The 24,588-nt window shown below is 42.3% G+C and overlaps 1 protein-coding gene across 1 annotated transcript in view; it reads right to left on the bottom strand.

Annotated features, from left to right (window-relative positions):
- Positions 1-13,128: 13,128 nt before the first annotated feature.
- The window catches only part of grk6 (G protein-coupled receptor kinase 6), a 30,726-nt gene continuing 19,266 nt past the window's right edge, over positions 13,129-24,588 (bottom strand). The window contains exons 6-16 of the mRNA XM_084029161.1: positions 23,700-23,792; positions 21,261-21,324; positions 19,609-19,749; positions 18,206-18,396; positions 18,079-18,116; positions 17,263-17,352; positions 16,972-17,180; positions 16,658-16,795; positions 16,057-16,194; positions 15,820-15,954; positions 13,129-15,411 (exon numbers count right to left, since the gene is read on the bottom strand). Coding sequence (XP_083885287.1) covers positions 15,361-15,411; positions 15,820-15,954; positions 16,057-16,194; positions 16,658-16,795; positions 16,972-17,180; positions 17,263-17,352; positions 18,079-18,116; positions 18,206-18,396; positions 19,609-19,749; positions 21,261-21,324; positions 23,700-23,792 — 1,288 coding nt within the window. The 3' untranslated portion in view covers positions 13,129-15,360. The remainder of the gene's footprint in view (positions 15,412-15,819; positions 15,955-16,056; positions 16,195-16,657; positions 16,796-16,971; positions 17,181-17,262; positions 17,353-18,078; positions 18,117-18,205; positions 18,397-19,608; positions 19,750-21,260; positions 21,325-23,699; positions 23,793-24,588) is intronic.

Raw genomic sequence — 24,588 nt, 5'->3', positions numbered from 1 at the left:
GACAAAATATTATTCTAAAGGTGCAGCAGCATTTCAAGCCAACTTTTGAATCATCTTTAAAAAAAAACACGTAGAAACTTGGCGGAAAAAAACACATGATGTAATGTCTTTATCAGCTGGGTCTTTTTTGTGTTTTTTATTGTGCAACAGCTGAGGGCTGGGGGTGTAGGTGGGAGGCTCGGGGTGTAGGTGGGAGGCTCGGGGTGTAGGTGGGAGGATTAGGTGTGTAGGTGGGAGGCTGAGGGTGTAGGTGGGAGGGTCGGGGTGTAGGTGGGAGGCTGAGGGTGTAGGTGGGAGGATAAGGGTGTAGGTGGGAGGATTAGGGGTGTAGGTGGGAGGCTGAGGGTGTAGGTGGGAGGATTAGGGGTGTAGGTGGGAGGATTAGGTGTGTAGGTGGGAGGATAAAGGTGTAGGTGGGAGGGTCGGGGTGTAGGTGGGAGGCTGAGGGTGTAGGTGGGAGGATAAGGGTGTAGGTGGGAGGATTAGGGGTGTAGGTGGGAGGCTGAGGGTGTAGGTGGGAGGATTAGGGGTGTAGGTGGGAGGATTAGGTGTGTAGGTGGGAGGATAAAGGTGTAGGTGGGAGGATTAGGGGTGTAGGTGGGAGGGTGGGAGGCTGGGGTGTAGGTGGGAGGATAAGGGTGTAGGTGGGAGGATTAGGGGTGTAGTTGGGAGGCTGGGGGTGTAGGTAGGAGAGCAAGCTTTTGTCTATGGCTGTATTTGCTGTTTATGTTATGTAATGCTGGGGTTATTTCTGTATGTGTTTCATAATTTCGTATTTGCGTGTTTAGGAGCCGATCGCGATATGAGATGCTACGTCTCACGTCGTGTCTGGATGGTGAATCATCAGCTGCTGTCAGACGATGATCCCTCAGATGCTTTCGTGGAGGTCGACACGTCTCCAACAAACAAACAAACTTAACAATTTAAAGATCATCTCCGGCAGCGAAAACAACATCTTATGAGTGTGGTATTTCTTCCTTCCCCGTCTGAATGGATCCGGAGAGTAAATCGCTCTCACCTTGAAATGCTCTTAACAATCTTGACTCATTCCCGTCGACTGCAGCATTTCATGCCACGACTCCAAATTCAGCTGAAAACGTGAGATTGTCAGACGTCAATACAGACTTCTACGCTGCCTTTTCGTTGCGGGAGTATCACTCCTTATTTCCGCACCGTCTCCTTTGTAAAAGCAGGTTCACAGAATGTTGTGCCTCTGAGACGCCAACAGCTGTCGTCAAATTATTGCTCTCTGTGGAATCTTCTGTGTAAAAAAAAGGCTTGAGTCGGGGGAAAAAGGTGTGTGGATTCATGTTTACCGAGTCAGAATTCAACTTCTGATGATTACAAAGAATAACCACTTAGTCAGGGTTATGAAAAAACATCATGGTTGGACTTAAAATAACACAACATAAACCGATTCCAACTTTGGGACATGAACACTGGTATCCTGGGTGAAAGTCGTGTGTGTGTTTCCAGTCTTCATAGCATTTCCTCTGGGCGTCTTAATAATGTCGTGGATTTCGTTGTAGTTCCCTGAATGGCCTCCGTGAGGGTCGATCATGGCGTTACATCACACGTCCATAACTTATAATACAGTTGCATTTAGAGCAGTGTTCGCGTCATAGTTCCACCTCCACATCTATGGTAATTCAAATTTGTTCAGTAGAGGTGATTCATCAGGAAGGGGGGGGCTTCGTGTGGTCGCACAGCCGCGATATTTTAATCTGCGAGCGCTGATACGGAGCTTTTGTTCCGATCCAGTCATCGGCGAGGCGCGTTCAGCGAATATCCACTCAGACTTCAACCTCCACACATGTACAATACGTGCTCACACTATTTATACACATCCCTCTCTCTATGACACGGACTACGATCTGAAATAGAATTGATCTGAAAGGACTGAATGATTCGGATTAGAACAGAAGGCCAACGGCAGAATGTGAAGAGGTAAAAGCGGTGATAGCGGACGAAGAGTTTATTAGATAATACTCCTTTTTATTCATGGAGATACAACTTTAACGTCTTTGTTCTGAAAGGGAAGTTCTTGTCTAAAACCAAAGTGATGCTTAAACAGTTTAACTTTAGTAGAAGATCCTCACAAGAACTGGAAGATGTTTTTTTCTGAAAAAAAATCTATCAAAAATTGTTGTTGATGACTAATTGTAATTATAAAACATCGTATCCAAAACTTTTGTTCTTATCTTTGTAGCTGGTGTGTTATGTAACGCACAGTTTGTGTGGTAAGTCATTAAACATCTTGAAACTTTCTGCAAAGATTCAAGTTTCAGGCTGATCCCGTTGTGAGGATTCAGGGGTTTTCCCTTCAAGGTCGCTCTCCAGACCTCAGCGGAACCACTTCAGCTCCACTGAGCGTCAGAAAGCAGTCTGTCAACACATTTCACTTAAAACAAACCTCCAGGTGATCGCTGGATTAACCAGAGCTTTGGTTTCAGATGGAAATCTTAAATCTCCGGAAATTAGTTCTCCGACTCGTGTCCTTGATATTCATTGAAAGTCTGCTTGTTGCATAAAGTTCACTGAGATTTCACACAATAAAGGAGCAGTGACCCGTTTTATTAATACGGAGTTTACGTCAGTAAAGGAGGAACGTGTGCTTACGAACAAATTAAAAAACCTTTTGGGGTTTAATTTGACGACTTTGAGTTGATTGCCTTCGTTCATCGCTGCTTGTTTTAATCTTTCATGACATCTTAAGCTGTGTCCACACCGGAAGAACTGCCCGACTCGCGTCGGTAAATTCAGCGTCGGCTACTTAATATGGCCGACTCGAACAACGACATGGGCGGTTCACACCTACGGAATTACAGCCGACGCCATACCGTTCCGCGCTTGCGCGAGATGGAATGTCTCCAAAACAACAGGCGGCGCTAATCTGTATTGTGGGCCAAAAAACACGAAAACCGGAAGTAGGCGGTCCTCTCTAGACCATAACACAGAGCACGCTGTCCTCACCAGTCACTGTTGTCAGCAGAGTGAGGTTGTAGACTGTAGTTTTGATTACTCTCTGAACGGAAAAATCTAAAATGTTGGATGATATCGATACGGAGACACTGGCCTTGTCAGCTCTCGCACTTATTCTTATGGACACAGTTGGTGTTGATGGGGGGGGGGTCTTAGCCAATTAGACATGTTGACTGTGCTAACATGCTAATGTTTAGCAGGTATTATGCTCACCGTCTTAGTCTAGTGTGTTAGCATGCTAACGATGCTGCAGCTGAGGTTGTGATTCATTCTGCAGGTATTTGTTCATAAAGCAAAGTATTGGACACATTTTAACTTGACGATGGTTCTAAATGGAAGGTCAGGGAATTGCCAAATTTAGTAGAGTTCATCCTCTGAGGACTATGAATGACAAATGCACAAAATGTCACGGCAATTCATGAAATAGTTGTTGAGGTATTGTAGTGTGGAATATCAAAGTCTGCCATTGTTTTAAATGTTGTTTTAGTTACTGTATACTGTATGCTAGGCTAACATGGCTAACACAAATGGGCTTAAGCACCTCATCAAAGCATCAACCGAAAATGTTATCAGCTTCCAGCATCAAGTCACAGCATTTTTTATTTTCTGAATATCAGAAATACTAATAAATCTAAAACAAGTTCCCGGTGGTTTTTGGCTCAGTAGTGCGTCTCTTTGCAGACGATGCAGTCCTGTTGGCTCCTTCAGAACTTGACCTTCAGTGCTCATTGTGGCGGTTTGACGAGAGTCAGCACCTCCAGGTCTGTGTTCTGTGCCAAGAAAAACATGGGTCGCTGCCCTGAGTGAAGGAGTTCAAGTATCTGGGCGTTCAGGAATGAGGGTAAAACCCGGATGTGAGATCTACAGGATGCTGTAATCTATAAATTGATTCGACACACCCAATAAAGTTAATTTCTGCGCATCTCTGGATCATCTGGGTGTTAACTGCTCACAAAACAAAACCAAAAAGTCTTCCCTGTGTGTTAATTTAACTAAATCATGTCTGTGTCAAGTCCTCCAAACACACAGGCTGCTCATAAATCCTACATTACGCAACAGACGCACTGCTGTGTTTGCTTTTTGCTCTTCTTCTGTTTCCCTTCTTTCATTTTGAGGGTTTATCACACTGAGCATTAAGACTATTAAATGGGGAAATACTGTATAAATCAATCAATTAATGTGCTAACAGTGAGACATCCTTTCTGGTCTACATCACAGGTACTCAGCTTGTTTCCACACGCGCGCGTACGCGCGCACACTTCCACACTTCCACCACAGGTTACTGAAGAATAAAAACTCACCGTGTTAATCCTGTTGGAGATGACGCACTCAGCTCGTTCCCTGATATTTAAGTTTCACGTCCAAAGATTTCGAGGGAACTAAAAAAAAAAAAACGCCGAAAAAACGCCGATGGTGAAATAAAAAATAAAAATAATGAGAAGACTTCCCAGCGTCCGTTACCCTGGTCGGTGTGAGACTACACTGTCCACCGGCTCCGGTCACATTAACCCCCAGGAAAGATGCGCACCTCCTCCTCTCCCTCCCTCTCTCTCTCTCTCTCTCTCTCTCTCTCTCTCTCTCTCTCTCTCTCTCTCTCTCTCTCTCTCCCTGTCGGAGAGCTGCGCGTCGTGTTTTTGGACCTAAAAGAGGTTTTTCGGTTCACCTTGACAGCTTGGGTCCTCCCCCTCCTCATCTCTCCCTCGCTCTCTCCCTCTCTCCTCCATTCAGTCCCTCCCTCCTTCCCTCTCTCATCACTGGAGGAACCGAAGGAGCGTTTCGTGACACCCCCAGACTGTCTGGACGACGAGAATACAAATCAATCTGCATGCATGCATGCAGGGGGGGGAGTACAAGGAGGCACGACCTGGCAACCCTGAGGAGGGGCTAAAGAGAGTCAAATGTTATTTATACATTTTACTGTATATTGCTTTCCAACTTCAACGTAATCATATTCATTTAAAGCCATGAGGTCGTTCCTGCTGGATTGGCTCTTTGCCAAGCGATGATGTCGTCTGCCTTCAGGTAAAGGTGGTTGTTGCCCCGTCGTCCACATGAAGATGCCCCCGTATAGTCGAGGCCACCAGGGTCCATCGGTTCTGTGGACTCCATATGGAGTCTGGATTCCTTGGCCCTGTTCTTTTCCCACGCACACTTGTTTTCTTTCTTTTTTTAAACCTTTCTTCTTCTTCTTGTTGTTCGGCCAAATACAATAAACAAAGGAGCTCTTCTTCTCAATTTGTTCTTTTTCTCTATTTGGCAATTTAAACCTTTTGGAGGAATTTAAAAACGGGACCAAATTTCACAGCGACTCGTCTGGTAGAGTCCCGGGAGACCATTTCCATCCCTGTGGAAGGGTAACTGTAAAGGAAACGTGACTCTGCAACCGTCATGTGTGTTACATGAGACAAAAGTGATGTCGGTTTCCTTGGCAACCGTCAGAGTTCAGGGTCCAGAGCTCACGCTGTACCTGCAGCCGATGTGAGTGTCAAAACAGCGTTGCTTCTTCGTGAGACTTGAATTCGCATCAAGGTCGGATCTGGAGGAGTTTAGTTCAACTTCTGTAAAAATAAATGAATTTTAAAATTATCATTATTGGATGCTCAGAGCAACTGATGTAGTAAAAAGGTGTGAGTTGGTCCACTTAGTGGAGGTGAATGGGTTGAACAAACACAGGACTTTCACCTGGGAAAGGTGAAGCTGTTCATGTCAACGGGGGGAGGGCGGGACTTATCTCTATATCTTGGATTAAAGCAACCGCAATTGACTCGAGAGGGAGAGCAAAATGCAACCGATACGCTGAATTAGACACTTTCAGTTGACCGAAAATGTTAATTTAACGAAACGATGCCAAAGTGTTAAATGTTGCTTAAAGCAGGAGTTCAAGAAATTCAACTCAATGCAATCTCATCTCAAATTTGATGCCCATTTTTGGCATTTTGTTGTGAACTTAAAGTCAACGACAGCTCATCGGCAGACTTGAGTTGAGGGTCTTCTCTTTAAAGACAAACTCGGCACGGTGACCCAACAGAGCTGTGATGTTGAGTAACGAGTGTTCCACACGGGAAGAAACGGTGAAATCCAAACGTCCAACGTGTGTCTGAAACATTTCATTATTGATGGAGACTCAGAAGTTTGTCACCGAGAAAGAAAGAGACGTCGACGTTCTCAAACTGCAACACGACGGCAATAAAACAATGCAGCGATGAGCCGGGGACGATGGCATCGCTATGACAACGGCTCTCTGTGGGAGCGAGGGACTAACAAAAGCTATTACAGAGAGAGAGAGGGAGAGAGAGAGAGAGAGACGTGAACTCTGCTATCTTTGTGCAGAGAAGTGTTTTAATAGCCGGATATTAAAACGCCTTTATCTACGTTGGTTATTAACGCAGCGTTGGGATTCCTGTGTATTTCCTGTGTGGTTCCTCTGGGGTTCGTGTGGTTCCTTTGGGGTTCGTGTGTGGTTCCTCTGGGGTTCGTGTGGTTATCTCTGGGGTTCCTCTGGGGTTCGTGTGGTTCCTTTGGGGTTCCTCTAGGGTTCCTGTGTGGTTCCTCTGGGGTTCGTGTGGTTATCTCTAGGGTTCCTCTGGGGTTCGTGTGGTTCCTTTGGGGTTCGTGTGTGGTTCCTCTGGGGTTCGTGTGGTTATCTCTGGGGTTCCTCTGGGGTTCGTGTGGTTCCTTTTGGGGTTCCTGTGTGGTTCCTCTGGGGTTCGTGTGGTTCCTTTGGGGTTCGTGTGTGGTTCCTCTGGGGTTCGTGTGGTTATCTCTGGGGTTCCTCTGGGGTGTGGTTCCTCTGGGGTTCGTGTGGTTCCTTTGGGGTTCCTCTTGGGTTCCTGTGTGGTTCCTCTGGGGTTCGTGTGGTTATCTCTGGGGTTCCTCTGGGGTTCGTGTGTGGTTCCTCTGGAGTTCGTGTGGTTATCTCTGGGGTTCCTCTGGGGTTCGTGTGGTTCCTTTTGGGGTTCCTGTGTGGTTCCTCTGGGGTTCGTGTGGTTATCTCTGGGGTTCCTCTGGGGTTTGTGTGGTTCCTTTGGGGTTCCTGTGTGGTTCCTCTGGGGTTCGTGTGGTTATCTCTGGGGTCCCTCTGGGGTTCGTGTGGTTCCTTTTGGGGTTCCTGTGTGGTTCCTGTGTGGTTCCTCTGGGGTTTGTGTGGTTCCTTTGGGGTTCCTGTGTGGTTCCTGTGTGGTTCCTTTTGGGGTTCCTGTGTGGTTCCTGTGTGGTTCCTCTGGGGTTTGTGTGGTTCCTTTGGGGTTCCTGTGTGGTTCCTGTGTGGTTCCTCTGGGGTTCGTGTGGTTCCTTTGGGGTTCCTGTGTGGTTCCTGTGTGGTTCCTCTGGGGTTCGTGTGGTTATCTCTGGGGTTCCTCTGGGGTTCGTGTGTGGTTCCTCTGGAGTTCGTGTGGTTATCTCTGGGGTTCCTCTGGGGTTCGTGTGGTTCCTTTTGGGGTTCCTGTGTGGTTCCTCTGGGGTTCGTGTGGTTATCTCTGGGGTTCCTCTGGGGTTCGTGTGGTTCCTGTGTGGTTCCTGTGTGGTTCCTCTGGGGTTCCTGTGTGGTTTGAGACCATTGGGCAGCGTTGTTGCGATGGCTGTGAGTCGTGTGGTGAACTTCCTCTTCAGTGATGCCGTTAATATTTTAAACTGGAGGTTTAAACCTTCACTCTATATAGGAAGCGATGTCAAATATTGCGATAAATAATAATTACGTATAATTACGAGATATTTTTAGGCTCAAGTCGAGCTGGAACGACATTTGGTCGACGTTGAAACATTGGAGGAATTTGATTTGATCGTTGAAAAGATCGACTCACGACCTCCTGGATCTGTGAGTCCACGTTACAGACGGATGGATGATGTCGAGATGTTATTGGTTGAAAGTGGAGCTGAAAAAGGATCTTGGATTTTGATATTAAAAACATTTTTTTTCAGTATATATTGTTAGAATATGACCAGGGTTATGATCTAAATGGGTTATAAAGGCTGCTTGACTTCAACTTTCATGAATTTAAAACACACTAACATAGTAATAACATCAGTAATGTACTAAATGAACATCATGCTGGATTGAAGAAGACTTGAAACTTGAATCAAGACCATAAACTCATGTTTACAATGTTTACTGAGATAATACATCAAGAGAAGTCTTCAGCCAATCTATTTTCATTCCAACCGAGCCAATTTCAATAGATTTAAAGTATATACATGCATCAGTAAACATTCACTCTTTCTTGAAAGGTTAGGTTTTCTTTAGAGATATGAAAGGCTCGTTGGCGTGTTGATGAGACGCCAAAGTGCTGATTGTGTCAGTTTCCTGTTTCCTGCCCTCAGCAGGGAAACCTCACTGCTTTGCATTGAGAGGAGAGAAAAAAAGTCTCCTTCAAGTTCTTGTTTCAACTCTCAAACAAAAAGCTTGATTCATTCTCCGTCTTCACAGCTTTTGCTCAAAGAATACGCTGGAATGTAAAAGCTTTGAAAAATAAAAAATAAAAACCTTCAGCTGGGATGTGAAAACAACAAAAAATGATTATTATAACATTCATGAAGGGAGGATTTATTACAGCGCTTTAATATGAGACGGCATTAGCTAACTAACCGGCATGTCCTTGGTGATTTATTAAACACACAAGAAAAAATATGAATGTTTTATTTTGTAGGAAAGTACTTTACACAGACCAGATCCAGTCCTTTTTTGTTCTTACCTTTCACAATAAAAGCCCGAGATATTGAATTACCAGAGGCAGATTCACTGAGGGCATTTTGCTATTTGGAAACAAAATAAAATAACTCATAATAACAAATTACCTCAGATAGACTTACCTCAGATGGACATACGCTGCCCCGGGTTAATAGCTGGTCCTCTGCCTGAATCAAATATTAATTGAAAAAGTGTTTCAACCGTCAGCTTTGCATCGCTGCAGGTATGAAAACAATTTAGATGCAAAAATATTAACAGGGGATTTTAATTATTCATCACGTCCCCAGTGTGTAAAGGCCTTTGCTATTAGAGTCACAGAGTCATATATAACAAATAAAAAATAAAATAATTATTAATAAATACATATCATGAATCTGTTTCTACTTTTTTTGTTAATTTGTTCATCTATTACTGTATTTAATTTAGTTATATCCTTTAATTACATAATAATGTATTCATTGTTTGTCCTCCATGGAAATAGATAAATGACTACATGTAGGTATGATCACTATTTATTACCAATAAAATGTGTTTATGAAATATGGGCGGAGGGTCGTTAGTGCTCGTCCCGGGGGAGTGCACATATTAAATAAATCTCTTCTCATCTCATCAGCAGCACTTTTTTGTTTTGGCTTTTAATGGATGTTGGGAGAACAATTGGAAGATTTTTCAACATTTTTTTTCTTTTGGCGTCTCAAACAAAGAACTGGGAATCAAGAGAGACATTTTTTTAATGTGGTTTTTGAATGTTTAAGACAAAGAAACTGTTTCCAAATGAATGAATAAGAATATTATATGAAAAGACTCTTTCTTATCTTGTGTGACAGCTGCTAGAAACCAAAGACATTTTTTCAGTGAATATTGTTTAAACGTCAGCGACATTAAATGGAACTCAATTGACACATTTTTTCCAAGGTTTAGAATGTATTTTTTTTTGTTTTTTTGACAAACCATGAATACAACATTGGTATATTAGCTTGTGGACATCATCAATCATTAAATATTTTAAATCCTATTAGAAAAGAGGCCATGTTCAGACAACAGCAGTGAGTTCAAAGGTCACCTGGCAGGTGTCATGGAGGAAAAAAGAAAAACCACTACACCTCTGATATTTCTGACCTGAGATCTGCCTCACGCCTTGACTAATATGTTAGATTTGCACACAAATCGTTCTCAGAGATCCGTGCATGTTCTCCAGATCGTCTCTCGTTCAGACCCCCACCCCCCACCCCCCCCTCCTCACCCCCGAGGATCGTCGTAGTAACAGTTCTTATTTTTAGACTGATGGAGGCTCTAAAAACGGAGTCGTTACCGAGCTGTTCACCGATCCCAGCGAGCGGTAAAAACTCAAAGTGGCTGACGTGGCCCCCGCTGTGGGAGTCAACGGCCCCGCTGAGTGAGAGGGTGAGACAGCTGAAGGTGTGAGACAGGAATCAACTGTTTGACTCACTTTCTGTCTCAAAATGACGTCCACGTCCCAAGAACAATGACTCCCACTGATCCCCTGACTTTTGATTTGGTGGCACCATGAGGACGTCCATTGTCACATGACTCATCGGTATCGTTGGTCATGTGACTCCACTCAGGAAGCACAGCCAAGGACCCTACCTGCTGGTGTTTGCCTGCATTTGAGTCCTGGTCGTTTTGATCTGGGACGAAAAAAAGTCACGAAACGTTGAAAAAATGAGTTGCTTTAAATCATACAAAGCTGACATTGACCCCCGATGTGATTCACCCAAAAACATAGTGGATCGATTCATCCGGTCAGAAGTGAGTGAGTCAGAGTGAAGAAAATAACTGAACAATACATCACCGATCATCAGCCGGGGTCGAGTGTGTGAGAGAGAGAGAGAGAGAGAGACAATGAAACCCAAAAAAAACTCAAAACGATAGTCTGAGTGGGTTTCAGGGTGACTTCACACGTCCGAGTCAGCAACTGTGAGTCTGTCTGTGTGTGTGTGTGTGTGTGTGTGTCATTTGACTTTGATCAATGACACACAATGTAACAAAGTGTGTGTGCGTGGGCGAGCGAGCCTGTGTGACAGAAAGAAAGTGTGACTTCATGACGTCTGATCCAGGAGTGATACACACACACACACACACACACACACACACACACACACACATACACACAGTGGAGGTCTTTGTGTCGACAATGTGTCATTTTTTCCCTCATAATTAAAGCGTTGCTGAAGCAGATTTTACACGTTTTACAACTGCCTCTCTGAACCACATTACCCAGAAACCCTGATTTGCATGTCTCTACCTGTCGACTAGATTTGATTCACCTGTCCCAGTCAGGTGACTTCCAGCCCCTCCCACCTGCACACCTGCTCCTCATTGCCTTCATTACTCAGCCAGTATATATATATAATCGGTACACCAGCTCTCACGTCATTTGCTTTCCTTCTTCTCTCTGAGGTCACGTTTGTTTCCTCCACAATTTATTGATTTCATGTTGAGACTGAATGATTGTGTATCAGAGGCTCCTCCTCCCTCCTGGTTGACTTTCAGCACACTTCACAGCAGCTCGTGTCCTGATTGCCCTCCTTTGTCTCTTCATCTGTACTTCATGAAAGAAGTGGATGCAATCATGAAATCAGCATCGCCCCCCCCCCCCCCCCCCCCCTCCCCCGCTGGGATTCATCAACACATAAAGACAAATAAGCAGCACTCCTTACTCAGTTTTGTGTGGGTGTGTATTTACAGTATATCCATTTTTTTATTTAAATCCTTTCCTGTCTTTGGGTTGCCGTGGCAACACAGGCGACGACAGAGGATGGAAGGGGGGGGGGGGGACGTTTTTTAACACATGGACACAGCTCTGTTTGGGACAACTAAGGTGCTTACGGTGCTATATTCAACAGATCTAGAATCAGTCTGTATTCTGTAACAAGACTCAACCTCCAATCAAATCACCTCTGGTCAGAGATGAAGGTTTCTAAAGATCCCATGTGCAATTAGTGTTCTTTATTCCAATATTAAAAAAATATCATAATTGTTCTTGTGGTGAATCTGCCACTGTTAACACTGTGATATTGTTGGATGGATGACAAAAGGTATGTAGAAGAAAAGAAAAAAGTATTCAGGCAACGTTGGATGGGCTCAGGGAGATAGAGAATAAAAAAATAAGCCAATAACACACGAACAGAAAGGGCAAAGAAGAGTAATTACATTTAACACAAGAAAAACCAATGACGCTGAAATAAAGTCACTCCTTTTTCCTCCTTTTTTGTATGAAATTTTAATTCCCACTCTCTCGACCCAGGTCGGTGCAGAGGACTCGTTCTCCATCCAATCAGCTGATTACAGTTAATGTCATTCACCTGGTGCCAGTCTGTCCTTGATTAAATGGAGCGAGAGAGACGAGAGCCCGACCAAGAAATCTGAAACCATTTGCAGTCATTATTTCCAAAAAGGACAAGATGTTTGTGTTTGGGACTAGTTGTCCCGCCTGGCAGAGATCTAAATAACGAGCATGAATCATCAGGTGGCTGCTGATTTAATGCTGCCTGGTTTCTGACACCCGGGCCTGAACTCATCAAGTAGGAAATCAGTCCTATCAGGACAGAAAGAGAGGCTTTTAGGGGTTTTAATCCTAATTAAAGACGAGGAGTAAAAGCATTTCATGGCTCCTCTCTGCTTTTTTGCTCTCGTCATTGTGGCGTTGTTTGGCGTGGCCTGGATTCATGAATACTAAATACCTGAAGCATGCACTTTAAATGTGTTTATCCTCACAATGGATGGAGTGCGTTAGGTGAAGGGGGGTTCGAGTGTTTCATATTCATCACAGAGCCGATCTCCTCCACTTCTGTATTGTGGGATTGAATGAACATATAATTGGCCCCCCAAAAAAACAAGCTGGCAATGGACTCGGCTGTTATTAAGAGTGTTCGGGGCCTGAAGACGGCAATTAAATAAAACGGGATTCAACCCAACAAGATGCACCGGCATCAGGTATTTGTGTTTGAACATGACAATTTTAGATTTTAGTCCTAAAGGTGAAAGTACATCAGTGTCCTCAGAAGAAAAATAATAAATGCAACAAGTAAAGAAACTTGAGGATTAACCAGGATGGAAATATTTGGAGCATTTAAACAAAAATATTTAAGGCCTATTTGACATTTTTTTTTTAACCATCTTCACAAATCTATCGTTAAATAACCAAAAATTACATTTACGTATTGCCTTCGACTGAAAAAATCACTTTAGTTTGATTCTGTATTCATCGTGTCATATGTGTAGCTCAAACTGGAAGTTTGTTGTTTTATTTTAGCGGGGCTCGTTACCACTTCCTGTGGTGTTTAACAGCCAATCAAAGCGCTGCAGAGAAGAAAGATTGTTTTTGTTTTTTGTAAGAACAGAAGAACTGAGCCCAACCTTTAAGAACAGAATGAACTCCAACTAGAACAATAAGAACAATGACACACAAGCAGACAAAAAAACGACACCCAACGTTGTAATAAAGTGGAATTATCCTTTAAGGCAGATTACAGTGCATCCTCAACACAAAGGACAGAGGCGATCTGACAGCAGAGAGACGAAGCACAGCAGTTCTGATTTCCAAACGTCCATGGAGGGATGCTAGCGAGCTCTCGAGTCTTTTTTATAAAACCTCTGCAGGGCCTCCAGAGTTCAGAGGTCAGGGAGAGTCTTTGAGTGTCTTTCAGTCTTGTTGTCCTCGTTGGCGACGACAAACCCACAGACAGGAAGTGGACGCGGCAGCAGGCTTTGCATGGACGCATACAGGATGTATAAAAAAAGAGGCGGGAGTACCTTCGGAGAGAAAAGGCACAGCGGACGGGGAGCACTGTCATCTTTGATCTTCTACGGATGGAAACTGGTTTCCATGGTGATGTTAGAAACGCTTCAATGAAGGAACTAGTCTACGACTCTGTGGCCGAACAAAAGAAAATAACAGGAGAATTCTGACAGATTTACAAAGAAACTTCATCACCAAAACACCAGAAAAAAAAAAATAGGATGACTTTTGAGAGCTGGCAGCAATTTTAATCATCATTAAAGGATTTAATGTCTTTGTTGAACATGATTGGTAGTTTCATTATTTTGGTTGAATGCATGCTGAACACCTCGGCCAATAAAAAACATCGACAGGGGAGATAAGATGAATTTGGAGGATGGAAAAGGTTGTTTTATTTTGTAACCCTTTAATGTGGTTTGCCATCATGTGTGTTTGATAAAAACAGCTGAAACTTCACGATCGTATTGTGGTGTTGATATTTACACACAGGGATGAGCTCCATTTCTGAATTCACCGCTGTGTGATTTTTTAATATCATATCTAACAGCAGGACAAAAACGTCTGGTTTCTGTCGTCCTCACATATCAGAAATAATAACCATACATTCAGAGGTATTTCATTTTAATAGCTTAAAAACCAGATGTTCTTTAAGGAAGCCGTTGACTTGCAACAGTACCAGCTGAGGCGAACAGCTTCAGTTACTCTTGTCGACGTTGTCGTCTTTTTAAACGGGACGAGAAAACAAGTTTGACTTTTTTTTCTTGCATTGTAAAATAAAAGGGTCTAGTGGATGGGGGGGGGGTAAACACTGGAAAATCATCCGACCGTGCACTCATGAAAAAGACAGAAATAAGAAAACAGTGAATAAAATCAGCAAAAAGGAAAAGATTCTATAGAAACCCTGAGAGACGAGTGGAAAAACAAACCTGTGTGATTCTCTAATAAGAACGGAAATGACTCACATTCTGCAGACAGTTTAACAAAATAACGTTTCCAATGACAAGCAAACAATGAATGAAGCAGTTAGGATTCTTTTTATGAGTTTAACAGAACTAACTCCACTTAGGAAACGTACAAGTTTGACTCCACTATTAAATTGACCAAATTTCATAGCTTGTTGTTTAAAGCGACTTGTTTAATCAGAGCCTGGAAGTGATTCACTTAAATTTAAACCGGTTTCATCTGAAATAACTGAATCTTTACAGACTTTACAACTGACAAGAGTAACTGGAGCCGCACTGACACAACAAGTCGATTGTCTCAAAAACAACAAAAAAATTCAAATTAAAAAAAAAATATATTAAAATATCTGCAGATGTTGACATGGTCATGGCGTCATCATTTCAAAATTACAAAAAAAAAAACAAGGGGGAGAAAAAAAATCCCACTTTTAAAAGAATGAGAAGAAAAAGAGCTGTGAGGTCGTTGACAGCAGAATGGAGGGCAGAAGAAGAAAAGTGGTCACAGTTCATGAGCTGAAAGTCACTGGTTTGATTCCCTGTGGAGGGGGGGGGGGGGGGGGAAGAGACCCCTTCAGTAACCACTGTCACAGTGCCCTCCAGCAAGGCACTTTTACAGCAGGCGATTGTTCCAGTGGCGCTGCTCAGCAGCCACTAGCAGACCCCAGATCAGGTGTAAGGTGGATGAATGTGAAAGCAAAGCCCTCCCTGGACCCCCCCCCCCCCCCAAAAAAAAATACTACTAAAATGTACAAAACTAAAGCAAATGTGTTCGTCCATCTTGTCTCCTCGTTTGAAACGCATCGATATTTCACAACTTTTTAAATAACATTAAACGTTATGGCTATGCTGAAAATATACATTCTGACATTTAGGGATAGTACTATGTTAAAAATACAAATGTGCAAAAGTTGTAAACAAATGAGATCCTGCGTGTGAGTGTGTGTGTGTGTGTGTGTGTGTGTGTGTGTTTGTCACAGCCTGGTGGGCTCCTCGTCACTGTCACTGCAGTTACCACAGCAGTCCTGTAGGGGGAGTCGGAGAGCAGAGTGTCATCTTGAGAGTATTTGCGCTTACTCATGTTTACCATGTTTTTTGTGTCTATACAAATATTTGAAGTATTGTAAAAAAAAATATATATTTTTTATAAATACATAATATATAAAATATATAAATATAAATATTCTGTTTGGAGTATTAATTAAATAGAATAAAATGAATTTAAATAACACAACAAATTTTACTTGGTTAGAAAAATCTGAAAATTTTCCCTCATAAAAAACAAAAAAACAGAATATTTAAATATTATTTATTTAAGTTTAACTGCTGGACATAAAATGTCCTATTTCACTGAAAAGTCTGATTTCCTGGGTGGATTAAAGTTTCTACATCACTGACTGGTTAGTTGTGATGTCATCGAGGAGTCCACTCACCTGTCGGCCAAACAGCCGCTGCAGGAGTCCCTGTTTCGGCGGAGGAGACGGCTGTCCTCTCCAGTCCAGGTCCGGAGGAACGGTCCCGTCCTGATGGAAAACATTGAGCTCTGCAAAACACTCCGTCTCGATCATCTGCAGGAGAAAACTGAGTTCAGACACACAAACTGTAGAAGAGGAGGCAGGTGACTCGGTGAACGCATGACATCGTCTTCCATGTGTTTGATGAAGTCTCACCTCGTCCTGCCAGGGAATGGAGACGCTGCCGGTGGACACTTTGCTGTAGAAAGACTCGTCTTTGGGCTCCAGCTCCACTCCTTTCACGGTGGAGAACTGCTCGATGTCCAGCACGTCTTTACAGTAGATGGCCTGTGGCTGCAAACGCACACACATTTTACATTTATTATTATTTATTTATAATTTTATTTAATTAATTAATTTTTTATTTTTTTTTATTTTTAAATGTTAAACTTTATTTTATTATTGGCTTGTTTTAATGTTTTTGTCTTTCTCCAATGTTTTTAATGTTTCATGTAAAGCACTTTGAATTGCCCTGTTGTTGAAAAGTGCTATACAAATAAAATTGCGTTGCCTTATTGAGGTTATGAATCTCACCGATATATGACTAACGTCAGTAGTTACTGATACATGACGTGATATCGCATCATTAATGCTACATGCTACAGTTGTGCTATCACTAATGCTACAAGCTGAGAACAGAAAATACACTAAACCCAGAAACACATTTAAATTGTATAAATATGTTTCTTTTTATATTAAAATCTTCTATGTTAAGTGTTTTCTTTCGGAGGACTCCTGATATTTGTTGCTGACTCACGTCAGGAATGAAGGGCGTCTGCAGCATGCCGGCCTCCAGACGTTTGAAGTTGATGGAGCGGAAGATGGAGTGGGCTTTGACCTCGGAGGCTCCTCCTCCCTGGCAGCCCAGCCTCTCTGTGGGGTCTTTGGCCAGAAGCTGGGGGGGGGGGGGGGGGGGGGGTATGGATATGCTATGAGACATGGACCAACTTGGCACAGAAATGTGTCCGATTTTTTGTAAACAAACTTCTCAGGAAGTCTTTTTTAAAACAAAGAGGTAAAGCCGGTAGACGATATACAGAGAGTTTTTGAATCCATCCAACAGCCACCCACCATTTTACAGAGGGACTTGGCGTCCTCTGAGAACTTGCCAGAATATTCCTCCTCCACCTCCCGCACCAGCCGCTCCACTTCCTCCCGCTTGATCTTCTTCTTCCTCTGCTGGAAGGGAGACTGGCCCTCGATCATCTCGTACAGCAGGCAGCCCAACGCCCACCAGTCGGGGCTGAAGGTGTAGCGTTCGTTTTTCACCACCTCCGGAGCTGCAGGAGAGACGGGAGGGCAGCAGCAGAGTGAGCATCTGTTTTCAGATGAAGGTGAAAGAAAGTGAGACTGCCTACTCACCCATGTATCCTACTGTTCCCACCCGACCCTTGATGGTCTGTTCCTCTGAAACGTAAACCGCCAAACCCAGGTCTGAGATCCTGATGTGGCCTAAAGACACAAACACATGCAAATGTCATGAAGGTGGAAGAAAGCCGAGGTCATAAAGTTGGAATAATCTGCAAATGTCTTGTATTTCAATAGCGCCAAACAAATGTTATGCATGAATTAATCTCACCTGGGTAATTGGGACACACAATGTAAATCATTGCAGCTGGTCTAAAGTGATGACTGATGCATTTAAATAGGCCAAACTTCATTCAACTTTATTTATTTTCAACTTTAACAGTGTATATAGGTCAGATTTTTGTCAATACGGTTTTGTATCTTATTCTAAGGAGAAACTCTGGTTTTATTCCCAAGCCGATAATGGTCAACTTTTATTTTATGGTATTTTTATATCTCATTTTATGTTATAACACAAGCTCAAAATACTCATTTTATGAGTGTGTGAGGGTTTATTTTCTTAATTAGGTCCAATTGTCCTGTGTGTGATTGAACTCTTCATCAGACACTTTTTCAGAAAGCCTTTGGTTTTTCTGCTGGAAGCGTAGCGCCCTCTAGTGGTTCACTACCTCTAGTGAAATCTCATAATTCTGTATTAAATCCAGGGAGGTGCTTGACACTAAATGGTGGTGGCGAGGCTTTTAAGGCCACAATGACCTTACTTCCTGTGATGATGCACCTCCCAACAACCCACAGAGAGGTCACAGAAATGCTGACCTTCTGACCCTCTGACATCTCATTTCACGTGTTTGAATGTGAGCTTCTACTCACCGTGGTCGTCCAGCAGGATGTTCTCCGGTTTTAGATCCCTGTGTGACGGAGAACCAGAGAGGAGAGTGAGAACACAGATAAGGACGAGACAGAACACGTTTCCAAAAAGGTTTTGGAAGATGCCGACCTGTAGACGATGCGTTCCCGGTGCAGGTCCTCCAGACCGCAGCAGATCTCCGCCGAGTAGAAGACGGCCCTCGTCTCGTCGAATCCCGCGTCGCCCATGTGGTAGATGTGGAACTTCAGGTCTCCTCCGTTCATGAGGGTCAACACGAGGCAGAGGGCGTCCTTGGTCTCGTAGGCGTACGCTAAACTCACCTGCAGAGACAACACAAATGCATCAAGCGAACATGCTGTAGTTCAGCTTCCCGGTAAACTGGATGACTCTGGGCGGTTACCATGACGATAAGTACGACATTTCCACTTAAAGAGGAAATTATAGAATTTTTGCTTTTTTACGAGAGAGATTCAGGAAGCTGACGATGCTGCACGTCCACACAAACACAACCTGCTGCCAAAATATCCAAAAAAAGTGAAGTTCTGCAATTAGGTTGTTTGTGTTAAGATTACTGAAGCCACGTTGAAACCCTGAGGGACTCCGCGCGGCCCTGGGAGGCTGGGACCCAGCCGACTGACCGGAGTCCAAATCAAATAAGCTGAAAGGAAAGTCGTCTGGCAGACAATCAAACCTCCGCGTTGTCTTTTAATTACCGCGGCTGTTAACGTTGCAGACATCTCGTACGGAGAGAACCAAATATTAATATCTATTAATCTCTTTCACCTCATGGTTACCTATGAATGTGTTACTTTCACATACTGCTTCTGAAACTTTCATGTCAAAGAGTATGTCTGGTGATATTCTATATTTTTAAGTATATACACTATCCTGCTGCTAATCTTACTCATGAGAGCAGAGATCTTCAACACCCCCTAGTGGGTCCGCAGAGTTACTGCAGGAAGTAGCCGAAATTATTCGATCTTCTTCCAAATATTTAAATGGATGCAACCTATATTAAGCAAAATGTTCCTTTTGTTTAGTGTTATGTTGAGAAATTGTGAATTAAATAAGAATCTGTCAACAATGGCTTAGCATTGTATAGATACATTTAATTGGTGTTTTTTCTCTCTTTTCTTCAATTTTTTCAAATTTATTTCTCTATTATGATGTAGTGATTGTGTAATAAATTGGGAAAACAAGGGGTTTATCCTAAATAAACACATTTCAACATATAGCATTTCAAAAACATTTCCATCATTAGTTTCAAAGCCTGATAACTGATTTCAAACATGAGTCGCAGTTTCCTGTTTTTTTTACTTTTCCACCGTTTCAACGGCAACTTGCATTGCAGCTGCTTGGGTCAATGTTTACTTCCTGTCAGCTGACGTCCTTCACACTCCAACAGGAAATAAACGGAGACACATTTGGAACGTGTCCAACATCTGGCCTACATCTGTATTGTTGTTATTAGCAGCTGTCTTTTCCCGTATGTTAATTCAGAGAAATCTACGTAGATAAGATGAGAAACTTACGACAAATCTGCTGTTGACTTTCTCCAGAATCTGCTTCTCGTTGAGAGCCATGGACTCCCCTTTCCTCTTCTTGATCCTCTTCTTCTCCAGCTTCTTGCAGGCGTACATTTTCCCCGTGGCCCTCACCTGACACGCACACACCTGGGCGGGAAAGCAGCATATAAGAACTCATGTTTACACATAAAAAGATCAAGCAGAGACGACTTCATCACCGTGACTTCACATTTCTGAGAAAACACTGAAGCCGTGACTGTAAACGATCCAATCAGAAGGTAACACAGGACGGCAGTGAGGGATGGGAGGAAAAATGATTTAATCTCTGATCTGGAGAAAAAAAAACACTCACGAGAAGTCGATCGTGGTGAATTCCAGTTATTGGGATTATCGGGATAATCATGACGTGATATTTCATCCCTGACAGATTAAAGGCTCACAGGGAATCGTCTGGATATAAAGGTATTTTAAAAAGAGCCACATTGTGTTTAAATGTCATTTCTTCACAGTGTGATATAAAGATCAGACATTAAAGATGTTAGTATTACACTATTTGTAGAATTGAGTTGGATTTTGTTTGTTGAATGCAAACATTTCCATTGAATCCAGAGGGTCGTTTAGTCCAAAAGAGTGATAGAATTAAAGAAAGTGAATTCTATGATATTTAACATTTAAAATGCTAAATCGCTTCATTCAAATTGAGGATTTTGTGTTTGGGAACCACTGTTCTCCCATATCAAACATGAAGACAACATGAATCTAGTTGGGTATGGAAGAAAAAAGCAAACAAAAAACAAACAAAAAGCCTGACATGTTGACATCTACGTTGATTATTTTCCTTCCTTTAACTCCTGTTAAACCAGCGGAGATCATACCAGATGATAATTTCAGTCATCTGTTTAGGATTTTGCTTTTAGGAAGTCGTTCACCAACATCTTCCTCTGGATTTTCTGAAATGTGTTCTTCAGAAATTTTTTCAAAAAGTTCTTAAACGTCAGAAATTGTACCTGTGTTTTGATAAAAAAACAAATAAAAAAAAAACGCCCTGCCGATCCCCATGCCCTTATAAGGACGTGAGACTTCAGGGTCACTAAATAGTGAAGAAGTCTGACGAGAAAACTTCTTCAAGATCATAGTGCTGTATAAAACACATGTTATTGATCAAAAATAATTCTTAAAAATATTACAAACTCAAAAAAAAAAAAAATCATATATTAAACAGAAAAATGCAGTAAACGAAGAATTCTGCACGTACACGTCAGCATGTGCGTCAGCGTTTACGTAGATCCTATTCATACCCGAGAACAAATCCCACATAAGAAAACAGGGGTGAATACAAATCTTTGTTAAACAAAACAACTGCGTATTTAGTTTTTAAAGGGTACTTTCTCCTTGAGACCGGTCGCTGAATGAAGCTCAGTGATCGCAGCCTCCTGGTTAAAACCTCCAAATACAATGGAGAGCTTAAGTTTCTTTACAGAGGAACTCAACAAAACAAGATTCCACAATCACAAACCATTACGGAGAGAGAGGACATGTGTCTCTCAATAACAGACACTCTCTTTATTGTATTTGTGTCCTTATTAATATCGAATTCCTCCCGTGTTCATGAGTCGTTCTGCTGTTTGTGTGCGGAGTAAAAACCTGAATGCACTCACCTCCCCGAAGCCTCCTTTCCCTAAAACTCTGTACTGCCGGAATGTGTTTTTCGTCACCGGTTGCCTGTCGGGACACAAAAGGTGGAAAATCATTCACAACACTTGTAACACGTGATAATTAAGGAAGGAACGAGGCCATATTTTGAATCTGACGACGACCAAAAGATTAAAATGTCAACGGTTTTCATTGAAGGGACTAAAATAGTTGACTGAAGAATAATGGTCATTCATTTGTAAAAATAAACCTCACTTTGTGAACCACGTTGAACACAATGACTCCCAAACTCCGTCATCACAGCTTTGATTTGCTGCCTTTTTTTTCTCACATCTGTCAAAAAGCCCTTCAGAGAGTCGCGTCACTTTTACGTCAAACAACTGAAACAAAGGTTTCTGTTCATAATGATCCGCTAAAACACAGAATATCTAATATTTGTTTGTTGCTTTATTTCTTGTAATTGTGAAATCCCAAGCATTTCCTCTGTCTGTCTCTTTTCTGTTTGCTGCTGCCTTTCAGGAAACAATACGTTCTATGAACCACTGTATTTTCTATTCCTTGATATTCTTGTTTTTTATTATTGGCTTGTTCTAATGTTTTTTTTTCCTCCAATGCTTTTAATGTTTTATGTAAAGCACTTTGACCCTGTTGTTTAAAGGTGCTATACAAATAAAATTGCCTTGTCTTGCTGCTGCAATAAAACATTTTAACTCCAATTATGGAGTTTTTTGTCATGTTTTCTCTGCAGTTTTGGAGGATTAGAAATTCTCCTCCATGAAAACTTCTCTTAAGCCCCACTGGATGAAGTGAAAAATTCAAGTCTCTAATCTGCAGGTCCAGGCCTGTTCATCTGTATCTGCGTCACTGAAAGGAGGATCCCCGGGGACGGCGGCCTCCCCGGGTGGCTTGTTTCAGCTGATCCGTGAAGAACACCATCGGATCATAAACACCCGGCGTGTTTACAGCATCACTAAAGGGTTTCCCGGTGGAGTCCGGGAACCGTCGGAGGTCTCTGATGGGACGCAGACGAGCTTTTCTCTGTCTGTAAACAAACCCCATCACACTCATAATAACCATTATTGTGATGACACATTCATTTCTTCGCCCACTAATTAACATGTCTGAGATTCTGCCGTGTTTCTTTATGTTCTCACACAAAGTTGCTCCAATGTCTAAAAAATTCCATTCCATAAAATAACTTATAAGCCTCGTTCTCTTTCACCAAATACTCACTTAATTAAAAACCTCTTTTCAATTCAATGTGTTAATATTTTCTATGTACTTAATGCTAGGGATATTTTTTTTTTGTTACAGTCTGGGATTTTGACACAAGCTCCAAAATACAGCAGCAATGCCCCTAGTGGACAGCACGGAAATAGCACACATTTGCCCCATGGGGCAAATATGAAAAAAAAAATGTCTGGTGGAAAATAAAAGCCACAGTTTTTAAGCTAATAAAATTGTTGATTTTATGCTTTAATTGCCGTGGGACCATAAATTGTGGTTTTGAATATATTTCAATGGGGAATGTTTTTGTGTCACAGTTTATTATATACCTAAAATAGGAGCGGAGTCTTACATAAGACCTTTAATAGTAACCACCAGGCCCGACGGCTCGTCTCTGCTCCTTGATGTTATTTATGTTACAAACTATGTAAATGTATAATTTCACATGAATGTGTGAGTTAGTTGCTGGGACTCAATTTCTTATCTGCAGTACAGATTTGAGCCACACGAGGGAGCCTTAATGTCTTTACTGTTGCCTACTTCCTACTATAAAAGGCTAGCAATTATCTATACTTAAACGTGTTTTCTATAACATGCATGAAACAAAGTTGTTGATATCAAACGCACGTCTCTTCTGGCCGGTTTACCTGTTCAAGATAATATGAGGTGATGTGGAAACGGTCAGGAATGTTCATTCATGCACAACTTCTCACGGTTTATAGATAAGGCCTTTTTGTGAATCGGGTCACTTTTTTAAAAAAAAGTACGTCTACAGAAGGAGTTTAGGACGTTTACGAGACACCAGAATTACCCGCTGTGCCTCCCTCGCCACTCTGCTCATACTTCCAATAAGGAATCCTTCTCAGGGAACCTTTAAACCGGCGGACTTGCCCCGAGAGTCACCTCACTGTGAAACGTTTCAGTTGAGCAATTTCAAACGCCTATCTTGAAACGTGTAATGGTGATATGGTGAAGTTCATGGATTGCGTTGTTCTCACCCCCGAGGACGCTCAGGGAGGGGGGGGGGGGTAGGAATGAGGCAACTAGCTGAGCATGTTGTTACTGGTACTGTGGTGCAGCTTTAGGCTAATGTAGCCTTAAAATGAGCTGTTAAGTGGTAGGTGTGTGATGAAAGTATGCATCGTGCTCCTGCACATAACAAGAGAGGCAGAAAGACAGTCCGAGGAGGGAACAAGAGATGAAGACGGGGACGTTACCTCTCCAGCCATTTCCACTGGAGGAACCTGTTGTAGTACATGCTGTCGAGGTAGTCGGCGAAGGGCGCCACGCTCAGGTAGTCGTGGATCAATCTGGGGACAAACAACACAATCCGCAGGTCATTTTCACTCCAAAAAACGTCACAACAAAAGAAATTCAGAATTTGGATATTTATCAGATCTTGCACCATTTCAACCCGGACAAATACTGAAACAGTTTCATTTATAATAATAATAATAATAATAATATAATAAATAAAGACCAATAACAATATGGTTTCTAACTTTGATTTGTCGGATGAAGGAATAGAAATGTACCCGGCCCAAATTTAAATGAAGCAAGCGTTTGGATTCATTTCAGCTTTAATAATCTTCTGAGGAAGGAGCCCTTCGGGATCTTCTGCGACGAGCTAATAGGGAAGGATTGACTTGTGTTTTCTGTCATATGAAACAGTCACTGTCTGACCCGGAGGTCACATAGTAAATAAAAAGGGGCAAAACGGTAGTTATTATAGGAGATGTGAGGGATTAACAATAAGAAACATTTAGAATATCACCAGACTTCTCCTTCTACCCTCAAGAGCCAAAAAGCTAAATTGCCAGAGTGAGCTTTGTATTGTTAACAGGGAGAACGGCAGCGTAGTAAACTACTCTTGTTCTTGACGTGGCTTGAAAAACAAAGTAGCCTCTGTGCTGCCTCACGCCTACGCAACAAGCATGAACAGAGCCGTTAGAGGATGTTACTCAATGCACGAGTGTCGTTTGTGGAGCGAAACAATTCCACTTTTCCTCATCAAAAAAGGACGTTATTGAAATGTTTTTCCTTCCAGCTTGTATTTATTTATCTCTTTATTCTTTATTCACTTCAAATATTCTAATTTCTTATCCC

This window comes from Eutrigla gurnardus (genome assembly GCF_963514095.1).
Source record: "Eutrigla gurnardus genome assembly, chromosome: 15".
In the NCBI taxonomy this organism is placed as follows: Eukaryota; Metazoa; Chordata; class Actinopteri; order Perciformes; family Triglidae; genus Eutrigla; species Eutrigla gurnardus.
This window is presented reverse-complemented; position numbering and strand designations above follow the sequence as displayed.